We start from the raw sequence: 22,500 nt of genomic DNA on the forward strand, positions 1-22,500 counted from the left end.
TAACCCTGTAATACCACAGCGTGCTGTATCTGATGGGTTCCCTACAGAGACCTAACCCTGTAATACCACAGCATGCTGTATCTGATGGGTTCCCTACAGAGACCTAACCCTATAATGCCACAGCGTGCTGTATCTGATGGGTTCCCTACAGAGACCCTATAATACCACAGCGTGCTGTATCTGATGGGTTCCCTACAGAGACCTAACCCTATAATACCACAGTGTGCTGTATCTGATGGGTTCCCTACAGAGACCTAACCCTGTAATACCACAGCGTGCTGTATCTGATGGGTTCCCTACAGAGACCTAACCCTATAATACCACAGTGTGCTGTATCTGATGGGTTCCCTACAGAGACCTAACCCTATAATACCACAGCGTGCTGTATCTGATGGGTTCCCTACAGAGACCTAACCCTATAATACCACAGTGTGCTGTATCTGATGGGTTCCCTACAGAGACCTAACCCTGTAATACCACAGCGTGCTGTATCTGATGGGTTCCCTACAGAGACCCTGTAATACCACAGCGTGCTGTATCTGATGGGTTCCCTACAGAGACCCTATAATACCACAGCGTGCTGTATCTGATGGGTTCCCTACAGAGACCTAACCCTATAATACCACAGTGTGCTGTATCTGATGGGTTCCCTACAGAGACCTAACCCTATAATACCACAGCATGCTGTATCTGATGGGTTCCCTACAGAGACCTAACCCTATAATACCACAGCGTGCTGTATCTGATGGGTTCCCTACAGAGACCTAACCCTATAATACCACAGTGTGCTGTATCTGATGGGTTCCCTACAGAGACCTAACCCTATAATACCACAGCGTGCTGTATCTGATGGGTTCCCTACAGAGACCTAACCCTATAATACCACAGCGTGCTGTATCTGATGGGTTCCCTACAGAGACCTAACCCTGTAATACCACAGCGTGCTGTATCTGATGGGTTCCCTACAGAGACCTAACCCTGTAATACCACAGCGTGCTGTATCTGATGGGTTCCCTACAGAGACCTAACCCTATAATACCACAGCGTGCTGTATCTGATGGGTTCCCTACAGAGACCTAACCCTATAATACCACAGCGTGCTGTATCTGATGGGTTCCCTACAGAGACCTAACCCTGTAATACCACAGCGTGCTGTATCTGATGGGTTCCCTACAGAGACCTAACCCTATAATACCACAGCGTGCTGTATCTGATGGGTTCCCTACAGAGACCTAACCCTATAATACCACAGCGTGCTGTATCTGATGGGTTCCCTACAGAGACCTAACCCTGTAATACCACAGCGTGCTGTATCTGATGGGTTTTGGGAACTGTTGGGTCATGGGGAGCTTTCCTTTTTTTATCAATGATGTGTGTGTGTGTGGGCTTTTTATTTTTTTAGATGTAATCACAGCAGAGGATCAACCATACAACTAATATAGCAGATGAGGAGCTGTTGTTAGCCCATTATTAAGAATGATGTGTGTTTGTTTTCAAAAGGATGGGGCCCAGATGTGTGTGTGTGTGTGTGTGTGTGTGTGTGTCTGTGTGTGTGTGTGTGTGTGTGTGTGTGTGTGTGTGTGTGTGTGTGTGTGTGTGTGTGTGTGTGTGTGTGTGTGTGCACAGGATGTGTCGTGAGGTGAGCAGGATGTACAGGAAGTGTTTGGCTGCTGCTCTGAGGCGTGCTGATATGGGCGGAAGGGGTGCAAAGATCCCCCCCCCCCCCCCCCCCCGCTACCTTATCCTGATTTCAGTAAACAGTTTCACACTGCAGAAATACCCCCCCCCCCCACACACACGCACGCACACGCACGCACGCACACACACACACACACACACACACACACACACACACACACACACACACACATACACACATACACACACACAAAACAAATCTTTGATATCAGCTGGGACAGACGGAGACAAAGCGCTCCAGGAAAAGTGCTCCAAACTGCACTTGTTGTTACTCTTAGCCGTCACCTAATGGAGCCATCCATCAGTGTGATTCCAGAAACAGAGGAACCTCAGAGGAACCTGGCCACTTACCAAACACTCCACCACGTATTACATCATAGCACCTGGAGAGATAGCAACCTGGTGTGTTGGGCATCCAGAAGCACATTCTGATTTCAGAGTGCAGCGACCAGGACACATAGCCTTCATCCTGCTTCCCACCCGCATACATGTATGGACGTCTGACCACGCCATTCAATTTGGTGCCAGTATTTTTCTGCGTGTGTAAAAGCCTGTCGTCAACACACACGACCTCAGCTCTCTTCAACCTCGCTGCCGTAGACTTCTCCTCAGCTGTGGAACAAGGTCACATTCTGGATCCCCCTGGGGTCACTATACCCCCCCCCCCCCCACCACCACCACTATACCCCCCCCCCCCCCCACTACTACACCCCCCCCCCACACACCACACCACTACACCCCCCCCCCCCCCCCACCACCACCACCAGTACATTATATGTCCTGTCCTCCATACATCCCCAGGGCACAGTACCTGTAAAGTGGGGAGTGAGGGAGAGAACGATTGTGTGTGTGTGTGTGTGTGTGTGTGTGTGTGTGTGTGTGTGTGTGTGTGTGTGTGTGTGTGTGTGTGTGTGTGTGTGTGTGTGTGTGTGTGTGTGTGTGTGTGTGTGTGTGTGTGTGTGTCTGTGTGTGTGTGTGTGTGTGTGTGTGTGTGTGTGTGTGTGTGTGTCTGTGTGTGTGTGTGTGTGTGTGTGTGTGTGTGTGTGTGTGTGTGTGTCTGTGTGTGTGTGTGTGTGTGTGTGTGTGTGTGTGTGTGTGTGTGTGTGTGTGTGTGTGTGTGCGTGTGCGCCCGTGCCGTGTGGGTTCTTGTACAGATATCTTAGTGAGAACTCATTTGAGTTGTCTACCTGGGAAATCAGGACATCTTAGGAAAATGGGGACGTTTTGGCCGGTCCTCACTTTCTCACACACCTTCAGCGTTGCTGTTTGAAGGTTAAGACTTGGTTTAAACTGGGTTAGATTAGAGTTGGGTTTAGGTTAGGGTGAGGGTGAGGCAGGGTTTAGGTTAGGGTGAGGGTGAGTTGGGTTTAGGTTAGGGTGAGGGTGAGGCAGGGCCGCTGGAAGTCACTTTAAGCAGGGGGTGCTGGGAGGAAGGGACAAAAAAAATTGACGGTTTTTTTATTACATTTTTTTTCCATATTTAGAGGAATATCTCATTTTAAATTAACATTAGGATACTGTTGTGATGTAATTATTCAGTATTTTCTCCTTTTCTCACTCATTCAGAGCAAAGAGGGAGATATATAGCATGATGATAATGCTCTATATCTCCCTATTTGCTCTGAATACACCAGTTAACATGACACAGACTTAACATGATAGAAATATTATCAGCAAACTTAATGACTAGACTAATTATTCTGATCTGAATGGCATATATCAAGAAACATTGACTCTCTTTGCTGTATAGTGGGAGGTGCATTTTTGAGTAGGCTATTAAAATAGCATGTCAAGTTCACATTTCTTTATTGCCAGATTAAACAATTCGTATTGGTTGTTGGTTGGTTCAACACAACATGTGCGTGCATGCGTGCTTCTTCTTCTTCTCTAGCCTACAAGCATGTAACTTCCTTGATTGTTATTGTTGATAATTCTATTTAAATAGGCTACATTTTCAGTATTTCAATAATGCAATAATTTCCCAAAACATTCTTAAACAAGTGCACTGCAAAATATTTTTTATTACATTTGTAAAAAAAAAAAAAGTTTTATTTTTTATTTATATATATTTTTTTTTAATCTAGGGGGTGCTGCAGCTCCTGTGTGTGTGTGTGTGTGTGTGTGTGTGTGTGTGTGTGTGTGTGTGTGTGTGTGTGTGTGTGTGTCTGTGTGTGTGTGTGTGTGTGTGTGTGTGTGTGTGTGTGTCTGTGTGTGTGTGTGTGTGTGTGTGTGTGTGTGTGTGTGTCTGTGTGTGTGTGTGTGCGTGTGCGTGTGTGTGTGTGTGTCTGTGTGTGTGTGTCTGTGTGTGTGTGTGTGTGTGTGTGTGTGTGTGTGTGTGTGTGTGTGTGTGTGTGTGTGTGTGTGTGTGAGAGATCTCAGCGGTCATAGCAGGAGGGCAGGGCGGGGATGTACACAGCCTGTAGCTGATCTGTGTGCGAGCAGCATGGAGCGATCCAGCAGGCCAACAGAGAGCTAAACTTCTCTTCTTTTTGCTTGATCAGCATGTCTTTCTTTGAGTTTATCCAGTGGGATTTTGAGAAAGTTTCAACAACTCGTACAGGAAGCATGTGATCCTTCAATTCAACTTAAAGAACCCTTAAGGCTGCGTCTTTACTTCCTGGAATTGATGCATTGCCTGTCGAGACAGGACGAAATGCAGTGAGGAATCCTACAGAAGTGTAAACCAATGGATTATGTATCAGGGAAAGAGGGCGTTTTATTTGATGGGAGGGGTGCAGAGGGGCGGGACTGTTCGAAAATCTGATGGTTTTATTGGTTAGAAATTTACATTTACGCTTCCTAGTGCAGCATGAGGTCAAAAGGAAAGGTACCGTGTCTCAGGAGTTCAATTTAATTTATCTGGACTTTAAAACATGAAAAATCACTGAAGTAGGAGTTATGAGTTTTCGACATGACATGGTATCTTGGGAGGTATGAAGAGAATGCGGGTGTTCCAAATTGTCTTTGCGGCAAAAACGGTTTGAATCGCCTAACGAGGACAGTTTCAGGCCATCAAATGACTCGTCTCGTCACTTTGGAGCGGTTGATATATAACAATGACGACAATTATGATGGGGCCACAAATTCAATTAGAATCCTGACAATCGAAGTGGTCAGCATGCTTTCTATTCTTCATTTGACCATGTGTGGCCAATGCGTTTTCAGTGCAGCACGCAGCGATTCTTTTATTTTATTTTATTTTATTTTATTTTATTTTATTTTATTTTATTTTATTTTATTTTATTTTATTTTATTTTATTTTATTTTATAAAGAAAAAGTTGGTGAATGACAGAGATTAATTTTCAACAGCGTTATGTTGCAATCACAGTGTTAAAGGTACTTCAGTTGATTAGAGTCACTTTTTGATCGCCAAGATTTTAAGGTCTTATAGTAGCATTCTCATTTCTGCCATATTTGTAGCAAAGTATTTTCCCCTTAACTTTACCCTTATCTTAACTGTGATTTGTTACAGCAATTTGAGTTTCAGTGGAGCCAAGTTAGTATCCAAAACCACATTGTGTTGACAAAATCTTTTATGGTTTATGATAACGACAACAGTGAATAAACTGTCAGCAATTACCAATCAACCACACTGAGCTTAGCTGGGAAATATGGACCAAAAATCATATGTCGGTATTTTTAGGCTGAATAGCGATAAACAATATAATATCTCGGTATCTTCTACAAAGTGGGCTAAATGTTCAGTTGTAAGTCACACTTATGCCATATCACCATATTACGATATCCAAAATCTAAGACGCTATCTAGAAGAGTCTCATATCACAATGTCAAGATCATTTTGATATATATTGCCCAGGCCTAACTGAGCTGCGCAGGAATAACTTTCTCTGTTCTCTCTCCTTTCTCCCAGACTCGTCGGGTCATGTGACCTCCCCGCTGGGCTCGCCCACGTCCCACCGGGGCATGCACCCGTCCCTGCTCAGCCCCACCTCCATGGGGCCCTCGGGCTCCTTGCACTCTCCCATCAGCTCACTGAGCTCGCCCATGAACGGCCTGGGCTCGCCCTTCTCCGTCATCAGCTCACCCATGGGCCCGCACTCCATGACCTCGCCCGGCATGGGCTACGGCCCCAGCGTCAGCCCCCAGGTGAGGCCCGTCACAGACTCACACACACACACACACACACACACACACACACACACACACACACACACACACACACACACACACACACACACACACACACACACACACACACACACACACACACTTCTTTCTGTCTTTGGTGTACTAGGTACTAGGTCTGGGTATCGGTACTCGGCTGAAATAACGCGGTACCAAGTAGAATAAATTGAAGTAAAAGTTGTTGAGTCAGAGCTTCGGCTTACTTGAATATATTGAATATGATTTAAGGTCTCATGAGAGGAAGAGAAGGCCACGAGCACAATGGGCAGGGAGACATTTTCTTGGAAGAGAAAGAGATGGTCGCAGTGTTTTATAAGCTGCAACGACGCATACGGACAGCTGTGTGTGGACTGTTTTAGAGACCCAGTGATGAGGGCAGGACATGATAGATTAGGATTTCTGAGACTAAATGTGTGTGAATGTTGTGTATGAAGATACATAAATTATGTGTGTATGTATTTAAACGAATAACTGAAAGCTTTAAGGAGGGATAGTGAACTATGGTGTGAGTGTAGTGTGAGTCTGATCTAACATAGTATCAACAACCAGTCCTGCATTCGATCCTGACACAGATCTAGAAAAACAAATCTAAAGTACTCTACTGGTATTGGTATCGGTATCGGTATCGGTATCACTTTAAGGGTATCGGTATCGGTATCATTTTTAAACAATGCCCAGCCCTAGAGTGTACTGTACACACACACACACACACACACACACACACACACACACACACACACACACACACACACACACACACACACACACACACACACACACACACACACACACACACAGGCATGAAAATATCAACATAAACAACAATATCTACATAAACAGCAAACAGGAAAAACATTCTCAGAGACATATAGGACTGTTCCATACAGTAAGAATCAATAAAATAGCATCCGATATAAGTGACAAAGTTTATGTACCGTTCGTGTCAAATTGCTTATCCAAGTTGGTTTGAGTTTTTGATGGGTGGAGTGACTGACTGACTGACTCAGAGTGACTGGCGTTCTGAGTGAGGAGTTAAAGAGTCTGATGGCTCAGAGTGACTGGTGTTCTGAGTGAGGAGTTAAAGAGTCTGATGGCTCAGAGTGACTGGTGTTCTGAGTGAGGAGTTAAAGAGTCTGATGGCTCAGAGTGACTGGTGTTCTGAGTGAGGAGTTAAAGAGTCTGATGACTCAGAGTGACTGGTGTTCTGAGTGAGGAGTTAAAGAGTCTGATGGCTCAGAGTGACTGGTGTTCTGAGTGAGGAGTTAAAGAGTCTGATGGCTCAGAGTGACTGGTGTTCTGAGTGAGGAGTTAAAGAGTCTGATGGCTCAGAGTGACTGGTGTTCTGAGTGAGGAGTTAAAGAGTCTGATGGCTCAGAGTGACTGGTGTTCTGAGTGAGGAGTTAAAGAGTTTGATGGCTCAGAGTGACTGGTGTTCTGAGTGAGGAGTTAAAGAGTTTGATGGCTCAGAGTGACTGGTGTTCTGAGTGAGGAGTTAAAGAGTCTGATGGCTCAGAGTGACTGGTGCTCTGAGTGAGGAGTTAAAGAGTTTGATGGCTCAGAGTGACTGGTGTTCTGAGTGAGGAGTTAAAGAGTTTGATGGCTCAGAGTGACTGGTGTTCTGAGTGAGGAGTTAAAGAGTCTGATGACTCAGAGTGAGGAGTTAAAGAGTTTGATGGCTCAGAGTGACTGGTGTTCTGAGTGAGGAGTTAAAGAGTCTGATGGCTCAGAGTGACTGGTGTTCTGAGTGAGGAGTTAAAGAGTTTGATGGCTCAGAGTGACTGGTGCTCTGAGTGAGGAGTTAAAGAGTCTGATGGCTCAGAGTGACTGGTGTTCTGAGTGAGGAGTTAAAGAGTTTGATGGCTCAGAGTGACTGGTGTTCTGAGTGAGGAGTTAAAGAGTCTGATGGCTCAGAGTGACTGGTGTTCTGAGTGAGGAGTTAAAGAGTTTGATGGCTCAGAGTGACTGGTGTTCTGAGTGAGGAGTTAAAGAGTTTGATGGCTCAGAGTGACTGGTGTTCTGAGTGAGGAGTTAAAGAGTTTGATGGCTCAGAGTGACTGGTGTTCTGAGTGAGGAGTTAAAGAGTTTGATGGCTCAGAGTGACTGGTGTTCTGAGTGAGGAGTTAAAGAGTCTGATGACTCAGAGTGAGGAGTTAAAGAGTTTGATGGCTCAGAGTGACTGGTGTTCTGAGTGAGGAGTTAAAGAGTTTGATGGCTCAGAGTGACTGGTGTTCTGAGTGAGGAGTTAAAGAGTTTGATGGCTCAGAGTGACTGGTGTTCTGAGTGAGGAGTTAAAGAGTCTGATGACTCAGAGTGAGGAGTTAAAGAGTTTGATGGCTCAGAGTGACTGGTGTTCTGAGTGAGGAGTTAAAGAGTCTGATGGCTCAGAGTGACTGGTGTTCTGAGTGAGGAGTTAAAGAGTCTGATGGCTCAGAGTGACTGGTGTTCTGAGTGAGGAGTTAAAGAGTTTGATGGCTCAGAGTGACTGGCGTTCTGAGTGAGGAGTTAAAGAGTTTGATGGCTCAGAGTGACTGGTGTTCTGAGTGAGGAGTTAAAGAGTTTGATGGCTCAGAGTGACTGGTGCTCTGAGTGAGGAGTTAAAGAGTCTGATGGCTCAGAGTGACTGGTGTTCTGAGTGAGGAGTTAAAGAGTCTGATGGCTCAGAGTGACTGGTGTTCTGAGTGAGGAGTTAAAGAGTTTGATGGCTCAGAGTGACTGGCGTTCTGAGTGAGGAGTTAAAGAGTTTGATGGCTCAGAGTGACTGGTGTTCTGAGTGAGGAGTTAAAGAGTTTGATGGCTCAGAGTGACTGGTGCTCTGAGTGAGGAGTTAAAGAGTCTGATGGCTCAGAGTGACTGGTGTTCTGAGTGAGGAGTTAAAGAGTCTGATGGCTCAGAGTGACTGGTGTTCTGAGTGAGGAGTTAAAGAGTTTGATGGCTCAGAGTGACTGGTGTTCTGAGTGAGGAGTTAAAGAGTTTGATGGCTCAGAGTGACTGGTGTTCTGAGTGAGGAGTTAAAGAGTTTGATGGCTCAGAGTGACTGGTGTTCTGAGTGAGGAGTTAAAGAGTCTGATGGCTCAGAGTGACTGGTGTTCTGAGTGAGGAGTTAAAGAGTTTGATGGCTCAGAGTGACTGGTGTTCTGAGTGAGGAGTTAAAGAGTCTGATGGCTCAGAGTGACTGGTGCTCTGAGTGAGGAGTTAAAGAGTCTGATGGCTCAGAGTGACTGGTGTTCTGAGTGAGGAGTTAAAGAGTCTGATGGCTCAGAGTGACTGGTGTTCTGAGTGAGGAGTTAAAGAGTCTGATGGCTCAGAGTGACTGGCGTTCTGAGTGAGGAGTTAAAGAGTCTGATGGCTCAGAGTGACTGGTGTTCTGAGTGAGGAGTTAAAGAGTCTGATGGCTCAGAGTGACTGGTGTTCTGAGTGAGGAGTTAAAGAGTTTGATGGCTCAGAGTGACTGGTGTTCTGAGTGAGGAGTTAAAGAGTCTGATGGCTCAGAGTGACTGGTGTTCTGAGTGAGGAGTTAAAGAGTCTGATGGCTCAGAGTGACTGGTGTTCTGAGTGAGGAGTTAAAGAGTCTGATGGCTCAGAGTGACTGGTGTTCTGAGTGAGGAGTTAAAGAGTTTGATGGCTCAGAGTGACTGGTGTTCTGAGTGAGGAGTTAAAGAGTCTGATGGCTCAGAGTGACTGGTGTTCTGAGTGAGGAGTTAAAGAGTTTGATGGCCACAGGCAGGAATGACTTCATGTGTGGCTCTGTGGTGCATCTGGGTGGAATCAGTCTTGCACTGAACGTGCTCCTGTGTCATACAGGTATATACATGTAGAGTATTGAATTGAATTGGTATTGGTTTGGGTATATACAGCAGACCTGGGGCAAATAGTATTTGCAACATTTTTTCTTGTTTCACAGCGCTTGTCTTTTCCTGTTTGAAGCGCCAGATGTGTGTTAATATACATGTAACGGTGTTTAGCACCGGGCGAAATTCCTCCAATCTGCAAACATGCTGTTGTCTGACTCATAATTATATGAGTATATTATGATATTTATTTATATATAATTAAATATAATTGTACAGAAAACGAGAAAGAAAAATGTATTATTTGACCTCGGCGTGATACACAGATATGGACCTCACACGAACACACACAACAGCATACACTTGTCACACACGCACACACGCACGCACGCACGCACACCACGCACGCACACACACACACACACACACACACACACACACACACACACACACACACACACACACACACACACACACACACACACAGGCCCTATCAGACAGAGGCCCAGATTTGACCTCTTGCCATAGTTAATCAATGCCTATTCAAGTAGGATTTCATAGCAATTCAGCTCTGTCATTCATTCTGCTATTATCCCCAGACTCTGTCCAACCCTGTCCCACTGTCGTCTCTGTCCCCTCAGCCTACTTCCCTCTCTCTGTCCCACTGTCGTCTCTGTCCCCTCAGCCTACTTCCCTCTCTCTGTCCCACTGTCGTCTCTGTCCCCTCAGCCTACTTCCCTCTCTCTGTCCCTCTCTCTGTCTCACTCCTCTCTTTGCTTTCTTGTTTGCACATTTCACTTCTTCTCTCTTGTTTTGGTTCATCCATAAGACCCACTTTCGTCGGTATTGAGAGAGACATCAAAGGCTGCTGCAGTGGCCCAGTTTCCGTGCGGAGCCCCATATCTCAAATTAAAAAAACGTTTCCCCTCAGTCTGCAGTAACAGCCCTTTCTTTCTGTTTGTTCATAATGATGTTTGAAGGGCCCGGCAACACGATGCTATTTGGGGACGGGCTTCCCTCGCTATTGTTGGGCTTATGGCGGCGATGTGCGCCAAAATGTCCCACATGTGATGGCGTTAAGTGTGGATTAAGGGCACTCTCACAAAGCGGCCACAATCTTATATTGCTGGAAATGAAAGATTACCCGCCCTACCTCCCCCCCCGATTCTCCTTCACGTTTTAATGGGCTACATGCACAACTCCACTACTTCCTGAAATTAGTACAGCTTCTTTATTTCCTGTCATCACTATTGGATGAAGTGATTAATGTCAGGTGTGCTGCAGTCACAACAATGATCAGGCACACCTGATTAATCAGTTCATCCAATAGTGTAGGACAGGAAATAAAGAAGCTGTACTTATTTCAGGAAGTAAAGAAGTTGTGCATGTAGCCTATTGCAACACTTTGATCTGCGCTGTGCCGTCTCTGCTGCATGCTTTATAAGCAGGTGGAATACTTTACGCTTACTGTTTGATGGAATGCAAGATGAGGTGGCATTTGTACTGATTTATGCACGCTGAGGTCTAAATGACACGTGTTTGATTATTTGAGTACCTACATACAATACAGTATGTACAGTATGTACAGTATGTGATGCATAATCATCCATTAGTATCCCAAAGAGTAGGTGAGTTTGAGGTGGGGGGAAAATCACAGCCCTGAAAGTTTTCGAAAGTATTCTTAAGTATGGGACATGTGTCATCGAAAGTGCTTGACTTTATATATTTTGTACAAGAATAGAAATGGAAGTTTTTTTTTTTTTTTTTTTTTTACTTACTTAATGTAAACATCACAGTTGAACACATTCAAGCCTCTCTCACACATTCATTGGTGTCTGTGAGCTTCTGTAAAGCCTGCTAGTTCTCATTATAAAAATCCTCGGTGTAACACTAATTAACCTTGATCCATGTCTCAAACAAACCATACCATGGGTCCTTGATTTGATGTTCTAAGAAGGGGTGGGAACCCTGGTTAGGTGTGGAGATCTGTCTCTCTGTGCCCACCCTGCCAGCTTCAATGAAACAGCAAAGAGAAGGTGGGGCTGTTTAGTGGCTTTCTGACAGACACGCCTACTGAATAGGTAAGACTAGTGTCCTCTAGAGAGAGAGTGGCGTCAGCGGAGGACCAAAATGAGAGACTCATTAGCCAATGAACAGCCAGGAATGGGTCTCGCGCTACTTTTGCATGCTAAAATAAAGCTGATAATGTACAATTTGATTCAAGGGGGGAAAAACCCTTTCAGAGTACAACACAAACTGTCTATTTTGCTGCAACTCGACAGTGCTGCTTAATCCAGGACCTTACTTCCTGGAACTCTTGACAGTAAAAAACTGGTCCATTGGAGTGAATGGAGATGTCGGAACTCTTCTATTATACGTCTCTGGGTAAGACCAGACAGTTGCCACTGACTGCTTAATGTGGTAAAAGGTGTGGTAAATGAACACAGTAGTGAAAACATATCTTGATTTGTAGCTACTGTATGTAGTATTGCCTCAATGTGTCCATGCCTCAATCTAATAGTACACACATTCTTTACATTAGTAGAAGTACAGTTACTTGTCTAAAAAAAGAAACTGATAAAAGTAGGAGTACTGATTCAACTTGTTTACTCAAGTAAAAGTAAGAAATTACAGGCTCTGAAATGTAATCAAATATAAAAGTAAAAAGTATTTCTACCGCCTGTTTCTGTGCAAAGCTAACTGAACCTCATGTCATAACAAAGACCACACCATTTTAAGAACGAAAGATAGTTTATTGTAAGTTAATGTTTGGGTGTGAATGCGTGAGTGGTGGTGGTGGTGTCGTGGTGGTGTGGCAGTGTCAGGAACCCAGAGGGGTTGAGTCAGGGTGGGGTAGCTTCTTGGGTGAAGCTCGGCTTCACATGATGAAGTCCTGGCTCCATCAGCCCGCCGTGGTTCCTGTGAGCAGAGGACCAGACAACACCAGCCCTAACTAGCATGTCTTTTGTTGTGGGAGGAAACCGGAGCACCCGGGGAAAACCCACACAGGCACGGGGAGAACATGCAGACTCCACGCGTGCTGCCCGTAACGGAGGAGGAAAATAGGGTTGGGGGGGAGGTCATGACGACGAGGGAATTGTCGTGGGCTACAGGTGATTGAGTTGAGCGGAGGTGAATGAATTGCTGCTCCAAATGAATTAGTGAAGCACAGGTGATTGATTGCATAGTGGGGGAGTGGTACTGTAGGTGTGGTCTTCTAGTTCCTGAACTTTAGTTATCATAATAACTCCATATGAACAGATTTTTTTCACGTTCTAGGGTGTGGACTGTGGGGACGATGAACCAAGCATACACGGACACACTCCAATTATCGCTCTCCAATTATAGTCGTAGGATTGGCTACAGGTGTAGTATGCTGATGGTATTTAATATCTTGTCCTGGATTTGTTTGAAACACGGTCACTGAAGAACTAAATAAACTGACAGTCCTTCAAGTCAGTTTTGGAGCATGAAGTCCTTCATCACTTGTGTTAGTGGTAGGGAGTGGACTTGGTTCAGGCGATGTCTGCCCAGCGCTTGGCGGATCCGGATCCGACACACGTGGGCCAGACTGCGAGGACATCTCTTTGCCTCCAGAAAGACCCTGAGAGCCTCGGGATCCGCCCTCTCCTCCAGCTGTGCTTGCTTCCTCACCAGGGCTGGGTCAGCGCCGTGGTCCAGGAGCAGCTGGACGAAGGCCGCCTGACACCTGTTATTCAGCACCACCTCCAGCAGGTGAGAAGCCACGTCACGGGTCAGAATGCCAGCGCCCTGGAGCAGCAGGCGGAAGCAGTCCAGGTGGTTGCGTTGAGCACTGATGTAGAGAGGAGACCTGTAGATGATTGAGGACTTGTAGATCGATCTTGTAGACTTGGGATTGCTGTCTATGTCAACAGGAACAGCACAGAACCTGATGAGTTCCTGCAGTATCTCCAGTCTCCCATTCCAGGCAGCCCAGCAGACCGGGGTGGTGTATGAGAAGAGTATGCTTCTGTTGGGGTCGGCCCCGGCTTCCAAAAGGATCCGGACACAGTCCACGTGACCGTAATACATGGCACAGTAGAGAGGCGTCCAGTCATGCTCATCAGCTAGGTCTACCTGGGCTCCCTGGGTGATCAGGTAGTCCACACAGGCAGCATGACCCTGCTTGGCTGCGTACTCCAGAGGGGTACACCTCCCACTCCCAGTCACATACACCTCATGGATCTGCATTTCATTGATCTGCATTCTGAAGCACTCTTCCTGCAGCAGGCTCCTCAGTTTGTCCAGGTTTCCTGCCCAGGCGGCATTGCAGAGCCACCTGTGCTGCCCTCCTCGAAAAGCCATTCCTTCAGATCTGTCACTATATCACAGACACGACTTATACTCTGTGTCTCAAAGACTGAATGTGAGGTGGCCATTATGACATCAGAACATTATGACATCATGGCATTATGACATCACAATTGCTCGAGTGACATCACTGATGGCATCACTCACTGATGACATAACTATGCACGAGTTACATCACTGATGACATCGCAATTGCTCGAGTGACATCACTAATGACATCATCAGTGATTTATTTCATCATCAGCCAGTAACCAAGTATTTGTGAACAGATGCAAACAATGCCCCCGAAATGTCACAAAATCCCTGTGAAATTAAAAGTGAAAGCCAAGTGGAGAATGAAACTTTGCAGTGCATTCTGGGTACTTTCCAGTGCATTCTGGGTGAGAAAAAATGAAACGGTTTTTATCTGAAAACAGTAGCCTGAAGCAACAGAGAACATGTTGGACAGCAGTGGATGAAAATGCTGACTCCACACAAACTACTGCATCAACAAAAAACAAAACAACATAATATATATATATATATATATATATATATATATATATATATATATATATATATATATATATATATATATATATATATATGAGCAGGAGATGGACTGATATTGGGGATGAAGATGGGAAAACGGCAACATACTCTTGTTTCCAGCTGTTTTTTTTGTTTGTTTGCCAGCTTCAATGAAACAGCAAAGAGAAGGGGGCTGTTTAGTGGCTTTCTGACAGACACGACTACTGAATAGGTAAGACCAGAGCCATATAGATAGAAGAGTCCCAACATCTCCATTCACTCCAATGGACCAGTTTTTTACTCTCAAGAGTTCCAGGAAGTAAGGTCCTGGATTAAGCAGCACTGTCGAGTTGTAGCAAAATAGACAGTTTGTGTTGTACTCTGAAAGGGTTTTTCCCCCCTTGAATCAAATTGTCAAAAATCAAAGACCACACCATTTTAAGAACGAAAGATAGTTTATTGTAAGTGAATGTTTGGGTGTGAATGCGTGAGTGGTGGTGGTGTCGTGGTGGTGTTGCAGTGTCAGGAACCCAGAGGGGTTGAGAGTCAGGGTGGGGTAGCTTCTTGGGTGAAGCTCGGCTTCACATGATGAAGTCCTGGCTCCATCAGCCCGCCGTGGTTCCTGTGAGCAGAGGACCAGACAACACCAGCCCTAACTAGCATGTCTTTTGTTGTGGGAGGAAACCGGAGCACCCGGGGAAAACCCACACAGGCACGGGGAGAACATGCAGACTCCACGCGTGCTGCCCGTAACGGAGGAGGAAAATAGGGTTGGGGGGGAGGTCATGACGACGAGGGAATTGTCGTGTTGAGTGTTTTTCACGTTCTAGGGTGTGGACTGTGGGGACGATGAACCAAGCATACACGGACACACTCCAATTATCGCTCTCCAATTATAGTCGTAGGATTGGCTACAGGTGTAGTATGCTGATGGTATTTAATATCTTGTCCTGGATTTGTTTGAAACACAGTCACTGAAGAACTAAATAAACTGACAGTCCTTCAAGTCAGTTTTGGAGCATGAAGTCCTTCATCACTGGTGTTAGTGGTAGGGAGTGGACTTGGTTCAGGCGATGTGTGCCCAGCGCTTGGCGGATCCGGATCCGACACACGTGGGCCAGACTGCGAGGACATCTCTTTGCCTCCAGAAAGACCCTGAGAGCCTCGGGATCCGCCCTCTCCTCCAGCTGTGCTTGCTTCCTCACCAGGGCCGGGTCAGCACCGTGGTCCAGGAGCAGCTGGACCAAAGCCGCCTGACACCTGTGATGCAGCACTAGATGCAGCAGGTGAGAAGCCGCGTCACGGGTCAGAACGCCAGCGGCCTGGAGCAGCAGGCGGAAGCAGTCCAGGTGGTTGCGTAGAGCACTGATGCGGAGGAGAGGAGACAAGTACATGTAGAAGGTGTGATCGCTGTCTATGTCAACAGGAACAGTATGGAACCTGATGAGTTCCTGCAGTATCTCCAGTCTTCCATTCCAGGCAGCCCAGCAGACCGGGGTGGTGTATGAGAAGAGTATGCTTCTGTTGGGGTCGGCCCCGGCTTCCAAAAGGATCCGGACACAGTCCACGTGACCGTAATACATGGCACAGTAGAGAGGCGTCCAGTCATGCTCATCAGCTAGGTCTGCCTGCGCTCCCTGGGTGATCAGGTAGTCCACACAGGCAGCATGACCCCGCATGGCTGCGTACTCCAGAGGGGTACACCTCCCACCCTCAATCACATACGCATAATCACTGATCTGCATTTCATTGATCTGCATTCTGAAGCACTCTTCCTGCAGCAGGCTCCTCAGTTTGTCCAGGTTTCCTGCCCAGGCGGCATTGCAGAGCCACCTGTGCTGTGCTGCTACTCGAAAAGCCATTCCTTCAGATCTGTCACTATATCACACACACGACTTATACTTTGTGTCTCAAAGAGAAGACTGAATGTGAGGTGGCCATTATGACATCATGGCATTATGACATCACAATTGCTCGAGTGACATCACTGATGGCATCACTCACTGATGACATCACTATGCACGAGTTACATCTCTGATGACATCGCGATTGCTCGAGTGACATCACTAATGACATCATCAGTGATTTATTTCATCATCAGCCAGTAACCAAGTATTTGTGAACAGAGGCAAACAATGCCCCCGAAATGTCACAAAATTCCTGTGAAATTAAAAGTGAAAGCCAAGTGGAGAATGAAACTTTGCAGTGCATTCTGGGTACTTTCCAGTGCATTCTGGGTGATAAAAAATGAAACGGTTTTGATCTGAAAACAGTAGCCTGAAGCAACAGAGAACATGTTGGACAGCAGTGGATGAAAATGCTGACCACACAAACTACTGCATCAACAAAAAACAAAACAACATAATATATATATATATATGAGTAGCAGGAGATGGACTGATATTGGGGACGAAGATGGGAAAACGGCAACATACTCTTGTTTCCAGCTCTTTTTTTTTTGTTTTTTTTTACCTTTGTTTATCAATATTATAGTCTGATATACAATAAAAATCACCTAAAATCTGCAACATATGTTGATTTCTCACCCTGGCTTGCACCCTTTTTTGAAGATTTCAGCTGTTTAAGGGTGGTAGTTTATGAAACCATGGGCTGGTGGCTGATGACTCTTCTGGCTGATGAGGCTGGAGAATGGCAGTTAAGAGTGGAGGCTTCTAGATGGTGGCAGGTCCCTGTGGTGAGGCACCGCTCCTCTGATGGAACCTGATTGAGTCACACGGCAGATTGGAGCACGATATGAGTCACACGGCAGAAGGTGATTTGAGTCACACGGCAGAAGGTGATTTGAGACAGACGGCAGAAGGTGATTTGAGACAGACAGCAGAACGTGATTTGAGACAGACAGCAGATCCCACTTGCTCTTAACAGTCGGCTGACTTGCCTTTCACACGAGCAGCCCTTCTTCCCCTGTTGAACCTCCCAGAGTCCAGGACAAGACCCCCGCCTACGCCGACCAAACGCACCCCTCCACTGTACATTACACACACTGAACACACACAGTACAGTAAGAACACAAACACATACATACCATCAACTGGGTTCCTCTCTTAAAGGGGCACTTCACCGAAAAACAGTGCTCATTTAGTTTGACAGTTATTCAGAGTTGACTTGACTTAAGCTGAGCACCAGCGACTTATAATTAATACAACACAATGATTCAGTGCCTTCTGATGACATCACTGGTCCAAACTTAACTCGTCAACTCTCAATAACTGTAAATGAATGTCTGCAAAACGGTTTACAATTTTCGACGTGTGAGCTCATGTACAAAATGAATCGTCATTGTTTTTCGGTGAAGTGCCCCTTTAAATTGCTACATTATTGGTTCCATGTTAAAAAAAAAAAAAAAAGACAAAAAAAAGGGGGGGGGGGGGCATCCTGTAAATCAAAGATTGGGGGAGGTGGATGAAAGAACAGAACTCTTCTTAGTGAAACTGTGTGTCCTCCAGCAGCCAAACCACATGTAAAGGCTGGGCCAGTCCTTAATCATCAGCCAGTTCTTACATCTCAAGCAGCAGTCTCACCCCCCTTCCTCCTCACATCAGTCCCCATGCAGCACCCAGACACACTGACACACTGTGGGAGTGGAGTTAGTGCACAGAGCTCCAGCCTGGACACCTACACTCACCTCCAGCACACTGTTATTACCACCACCACGGAGGTTATGCTCTCAATGTCGTTTGTCTGTCTGTCTGTCTGTCTGTCTGTCTATCTATCTATCTATCTATCTATCTATCTATCTATCTATCTGTCTGTCTGTCTGTCTGTCTGTCTGTCTGTCTGCCTGTCTGTCTGTCTGTCTGCCTGCCTGTCTGCCTGCCTGCCTGCCTGTCTGTCTGTCTGTCTGTCTGCCTGCCTGTCTGTCTGTCTGTCTGTCTGTCTGTCTGTCTGTTAGCAGGATTACGGGAAAACCCTACTGGACCGATTGTCATGAAACTTGGTGGAAGGGTGTGTAGCCTGGGCCAAGGAAGAACATCACATTTTGGAGCGGATCTGATCCGACTCACAAAGTTTGCATATGGTATCGTAGCAGACTGGACTATTGGGCTTAAAGGTCTCTGCGTGCCCGTAGTTTCCCACGGCACGGCGCAGTCCGCTTTTGACGAGCTCTCGCATGCTCAGTTTTGTATTAGCGGAAACTAGACATCCAGACAAATACGTGTAACTACTGGGCTCATTTTCATGAAACTTGGTGGAAGGGTGTAGCATGGGCCCAGGAAGAACCCAGTACATTATGAACAGATCCGATCAGACCCACCAGTTTTGCATATCATATCATAGCAGATTGGACTATTGGCCTTGGTGCAGGTCTGCGCTCGCCGAGTGCCCTTTCATGTGGCTGTTCAAGCTGACATTTATTCAGGACGTCCCGCTGTTTGCGTGGCATATTTTTCCACATTAGAATAGCATGGACATTGTTTCCGATGCAGGCCACACATATCGTCCGCCAAGATACTATGACAGGATGAATTCCTCTCCAAGGCGAAATGGAGACTTCGTCTGTCTGTAAGTGGTTTCGCTGTTATTAGGCCCATCTTCTCCCCAGCGCCTCTCTTTTCTGGAATGTTCTGAGCGGGGAGAGAGACACGGTGGAGAGACACGGGGAGACACATGGTGGAGAGACACGGTGGAGAGACACGGGGAGACACATGGTGGAGAGACACGGGGAGAGACATGGTGGAGAGACACGGTGGAGAGACATGGTGGAGAGACACGGTGGAGAGACATGGTGGAGAGACATGGTGGAGACACATGGTGGAGAGACACGGTGGAGAGACATGGTGGAGAGACATGGTGGAGAGACACGGGGAGACACATGGTGGAGACACATGGTGGAGAGACATGGTGGAGAGACACGGGGAGACACATGGTGGAGACACATGGTGGAGAGACATGGTGGAGAGACACGGGGAGACACATGGTGGAGACACATGGTGGAGAGACACGGTGGAGAGACACGGGGAGACACATGGTGGAGACACATGGTGGAGAGACATGGTGGAGAGACACGGTGGAGAGACATGGTGGAGAGACACGGTGGAGAGACACGGGGAGACACATGGTGGAGAGACACGGTGGAGAGACACGGGGAGACACATGGTGGAGAGACACGGGGAGAGACATGGTGGAGAGACACGGTGGAGAGACATGGTGGAGAGACACGGTGGAGAGACACGGGGAGACACATGGTGGAGAGACACGGTGGAGAGACACGGGGAGACACATGGTGGAGAGACACGGGGAGAGACATGGTGGAGAGACACGGTGGAGAGACACGGGGAGACACATGGTGGAAAGACACGGGGAGAGACATGGTGGAGAGACATGGTGGAGAGACACGGTGAAGAGACATGGTGGAGACACATGGTGGAGAAACACGGGGAGAGACATGGTGGAGAGACATGGTGGAGAGACACGGGGGAGAGACACGGGGGAGAGACATGGTGGAGAGACATAGGGAGAGACATGGGGAGAGACATAGGGAGAGACATGGTGGAGAGACATGGTGGAGAGACACGGTGAAGAGACACGGTGGAGAGACACGGGGAGACACATGGTGGAGAGACACGGGGAGAGACATGGTGGAGAGACATGGTGGAGAGACACGGTGAAGAGACACGGGGAGAGACATGGTGGAGAGACATGGTGGAGAGACACGGTGGAGAGACACGGTGGAGAGACACGGGGAGAGACATGGTGGAGAGACATGGTGGAGAGACACGGTGGAGAGACACGGGGAGAGACATGGTGGAGAGACATGGTGGAGAGACACGGTGGAGAGACACGGGGAGACACATGGTGGAGAGACACGGTGGAGAGACACGGGGAGACACATGGTGGAAAGACACGGGGAGAGACATGGTGGAGAGACATGGTGGAGAGACACGGTGAAGAGACATGGTGGAGACACATGGTGGAGAGACACGGTGGAGAGACACGGGGAGACACATGGTGGAAAGACACGGGGAGACACATGGTGGAGAGACACGGGGAGAGACATGGTGGAGAGACACGGTGGAGAGACACGGGGAGACACATGGTGGAAAGACACGGGGAGAGACATGGTGGAGAGACATGGTGGAGAGACACGGTGAAGAGACATGGTGGAAACACATGGTGGAGAGACACGGGGAGAGACATGGTGGAGAGACATGGTGGAGAGACACGGGGGAGAGACACGGGGGAGAGACATGGTGGAGAGACATAGGGAGAGACACGGGGAGAGACATAGGGAGAGACATGGTGGAGAGACATGGTGGAGAGACACGGTGAAGAGACACGGTGGAGAGACACGGGGAGACACATGGTGGAGAGACACGGGGAGAGACATGGTGGAGAGACATGGTGGAGAGACACAGTGAAGAGACATGGTGGAGAGACATGGTGGAGAGACACGGTGAAGAGACATGGTGGAGACACATGGTGGAGAGACACGGGGAGAGACATGGTGGAGAGACATGGTGGAGAGACACGGGGGAGAGACACGGGGGAGAGACATGGTGGAGAGACATAGGGAGAGACACGGGGAGAGACATGGTGGAGAGACATGGTGGAGAGACACGGGGGAGAGACATGGTGGAGAGACATAGGGAGAGACACGGGGAGAGACATAGGGAGAGACATGGTGGAGAGACATGGTGGAGAGACACGGTGAAGAGACACGGTGGAGAGACACGGGGAGACACATGGTGGAGAGACACGGGGAGAGACATGGTGGAGAGACATGGTGGAGAGACATGGTGGAGAGACACGGTGAAGAGACACGGTGGAGAGACACGGGGAGACACATGGTGGAGAGACACGGGGAGAGACATGGTGGAGAGACATGGTGGAGAGACACGGTGGAGACACATGGTGGAGAGACACGGGGAGAGACATGGTGGAGAGACACGGGGAGAGACATGGTGGAGAGACACGGGGGAGAGACACGGTGGAGAGACACGGTGGAGAGACACGGTGGAGAGACACGGGGAGAGACATGGGATGAGACATGGTGGAGAGACACGGGGAGACACATGGTGGAGAGACACGGGGAGAGACATGGTGGAGAGACATGGTGGAGAGACATGGTGGAGAGACACGGTGAAGAGACACGGTGGAGAGACACGGGGAGACACATGGTGGAGAGACACGGGGAGAGACATGGTGGAGAGACATGGTGGAGAGACACGGTGAAGAGACACGGTGGAGAGACACGGGGAGACACATGGTGGAGAGACACGGGGAGAGACATGGTGGAGAGACATGGTGGAGAGACACGGTGAAGAGACATGGTGGAGACACATGGTGGAGAGACACGGGGAGAGACATGGTGGAGAGACACGGGGGAGAGACATGGTGGAGAGACACGGTGGAGAGACACGGGGGAGAGACACGGGGGAGAGACACGGTGGAGAGACATAGGGAGAGACACGGGGAGAGACACGGGGAGAGACATGGTGGAGAGACATGGTGGAGAGACATGGTGGAGAGACATGGTGGAGAGACACGGGGGAGAGACATCTCCCAGGGCATCTGTCTGGTGAGGGGGGCAGTGCCAGGCCACAGCCATGCCCATTAGGATTAGACCAGGCAGTGGTCGCATCTGTGGGCTTGAACTCAGCGACGATACAGGCCATGCCTCGATCACAGACACCGCAACGTTCCAGCCAGATGGAAGAGATTACGTGCAGGGGGGGGAACACATTTTACACTTCCAATGACAATGGCGAGGGTTGTCTGGCTGTTGTTTCTGCTGAAAGGCTCCTTTATCATTGGCTCAGGCAGAAACGCCGTTTTCCATTTTGCGGCTGAGTCGACCCCGCTGGCATCCCACTCTCTCTGAAAGCCTTCCTGAGAATCCCAAAGCAGCAACACGCCTCCCAATGTCTCTCACACATCTCACATCCCAATGTCTCTCACACATCTCACATCCCAATGTCTCTCACACATCTTACCAAAAAGACTCGTGAAGCCAGAGTGTTTCTGGAGTGGAACACAGAGGAAACACTCGTGTAAAAAAGACTT

The 22,500-nt window shown here is 47.8% G+C and overlaps 1 protein-coding gene across 1 annotated transcript in view; it reads left to right on the forward strand.

The window, feature by feature from the left end:
* rxraa (retinoid X receptor, alpha a) overlaps positions 1-22,500 on the forward strand; it is a gene marked incomplete at both ends in the record, with an annotated part of 180,782 nt that overhangs the window by 96,608 nt on the left and 61,674 nt on the right. The window contains one exon of the mRNA XM_083642060.1: positions 5,571-5,806. Coding sequence (XP_083498186.1) covers positions 5,571-5,806 — 236 coding nt within the window. The remainder of the gene's footprint in view (positions 1-5,570; positions 5,807-22,500) is intronic.

This window comes from Poromitra crassiceps (assembly GCF_964638095.1).
Source record: "Poromitra crassiceps genome assembly, chromosome: 8".
Classification (NCBI taxonomy): Eukaryota; Metazoa; Chordata; class Actinopteri; order Beryciformes; family Melamphaidae; genus Poromitra; species Poromitra crassiceps.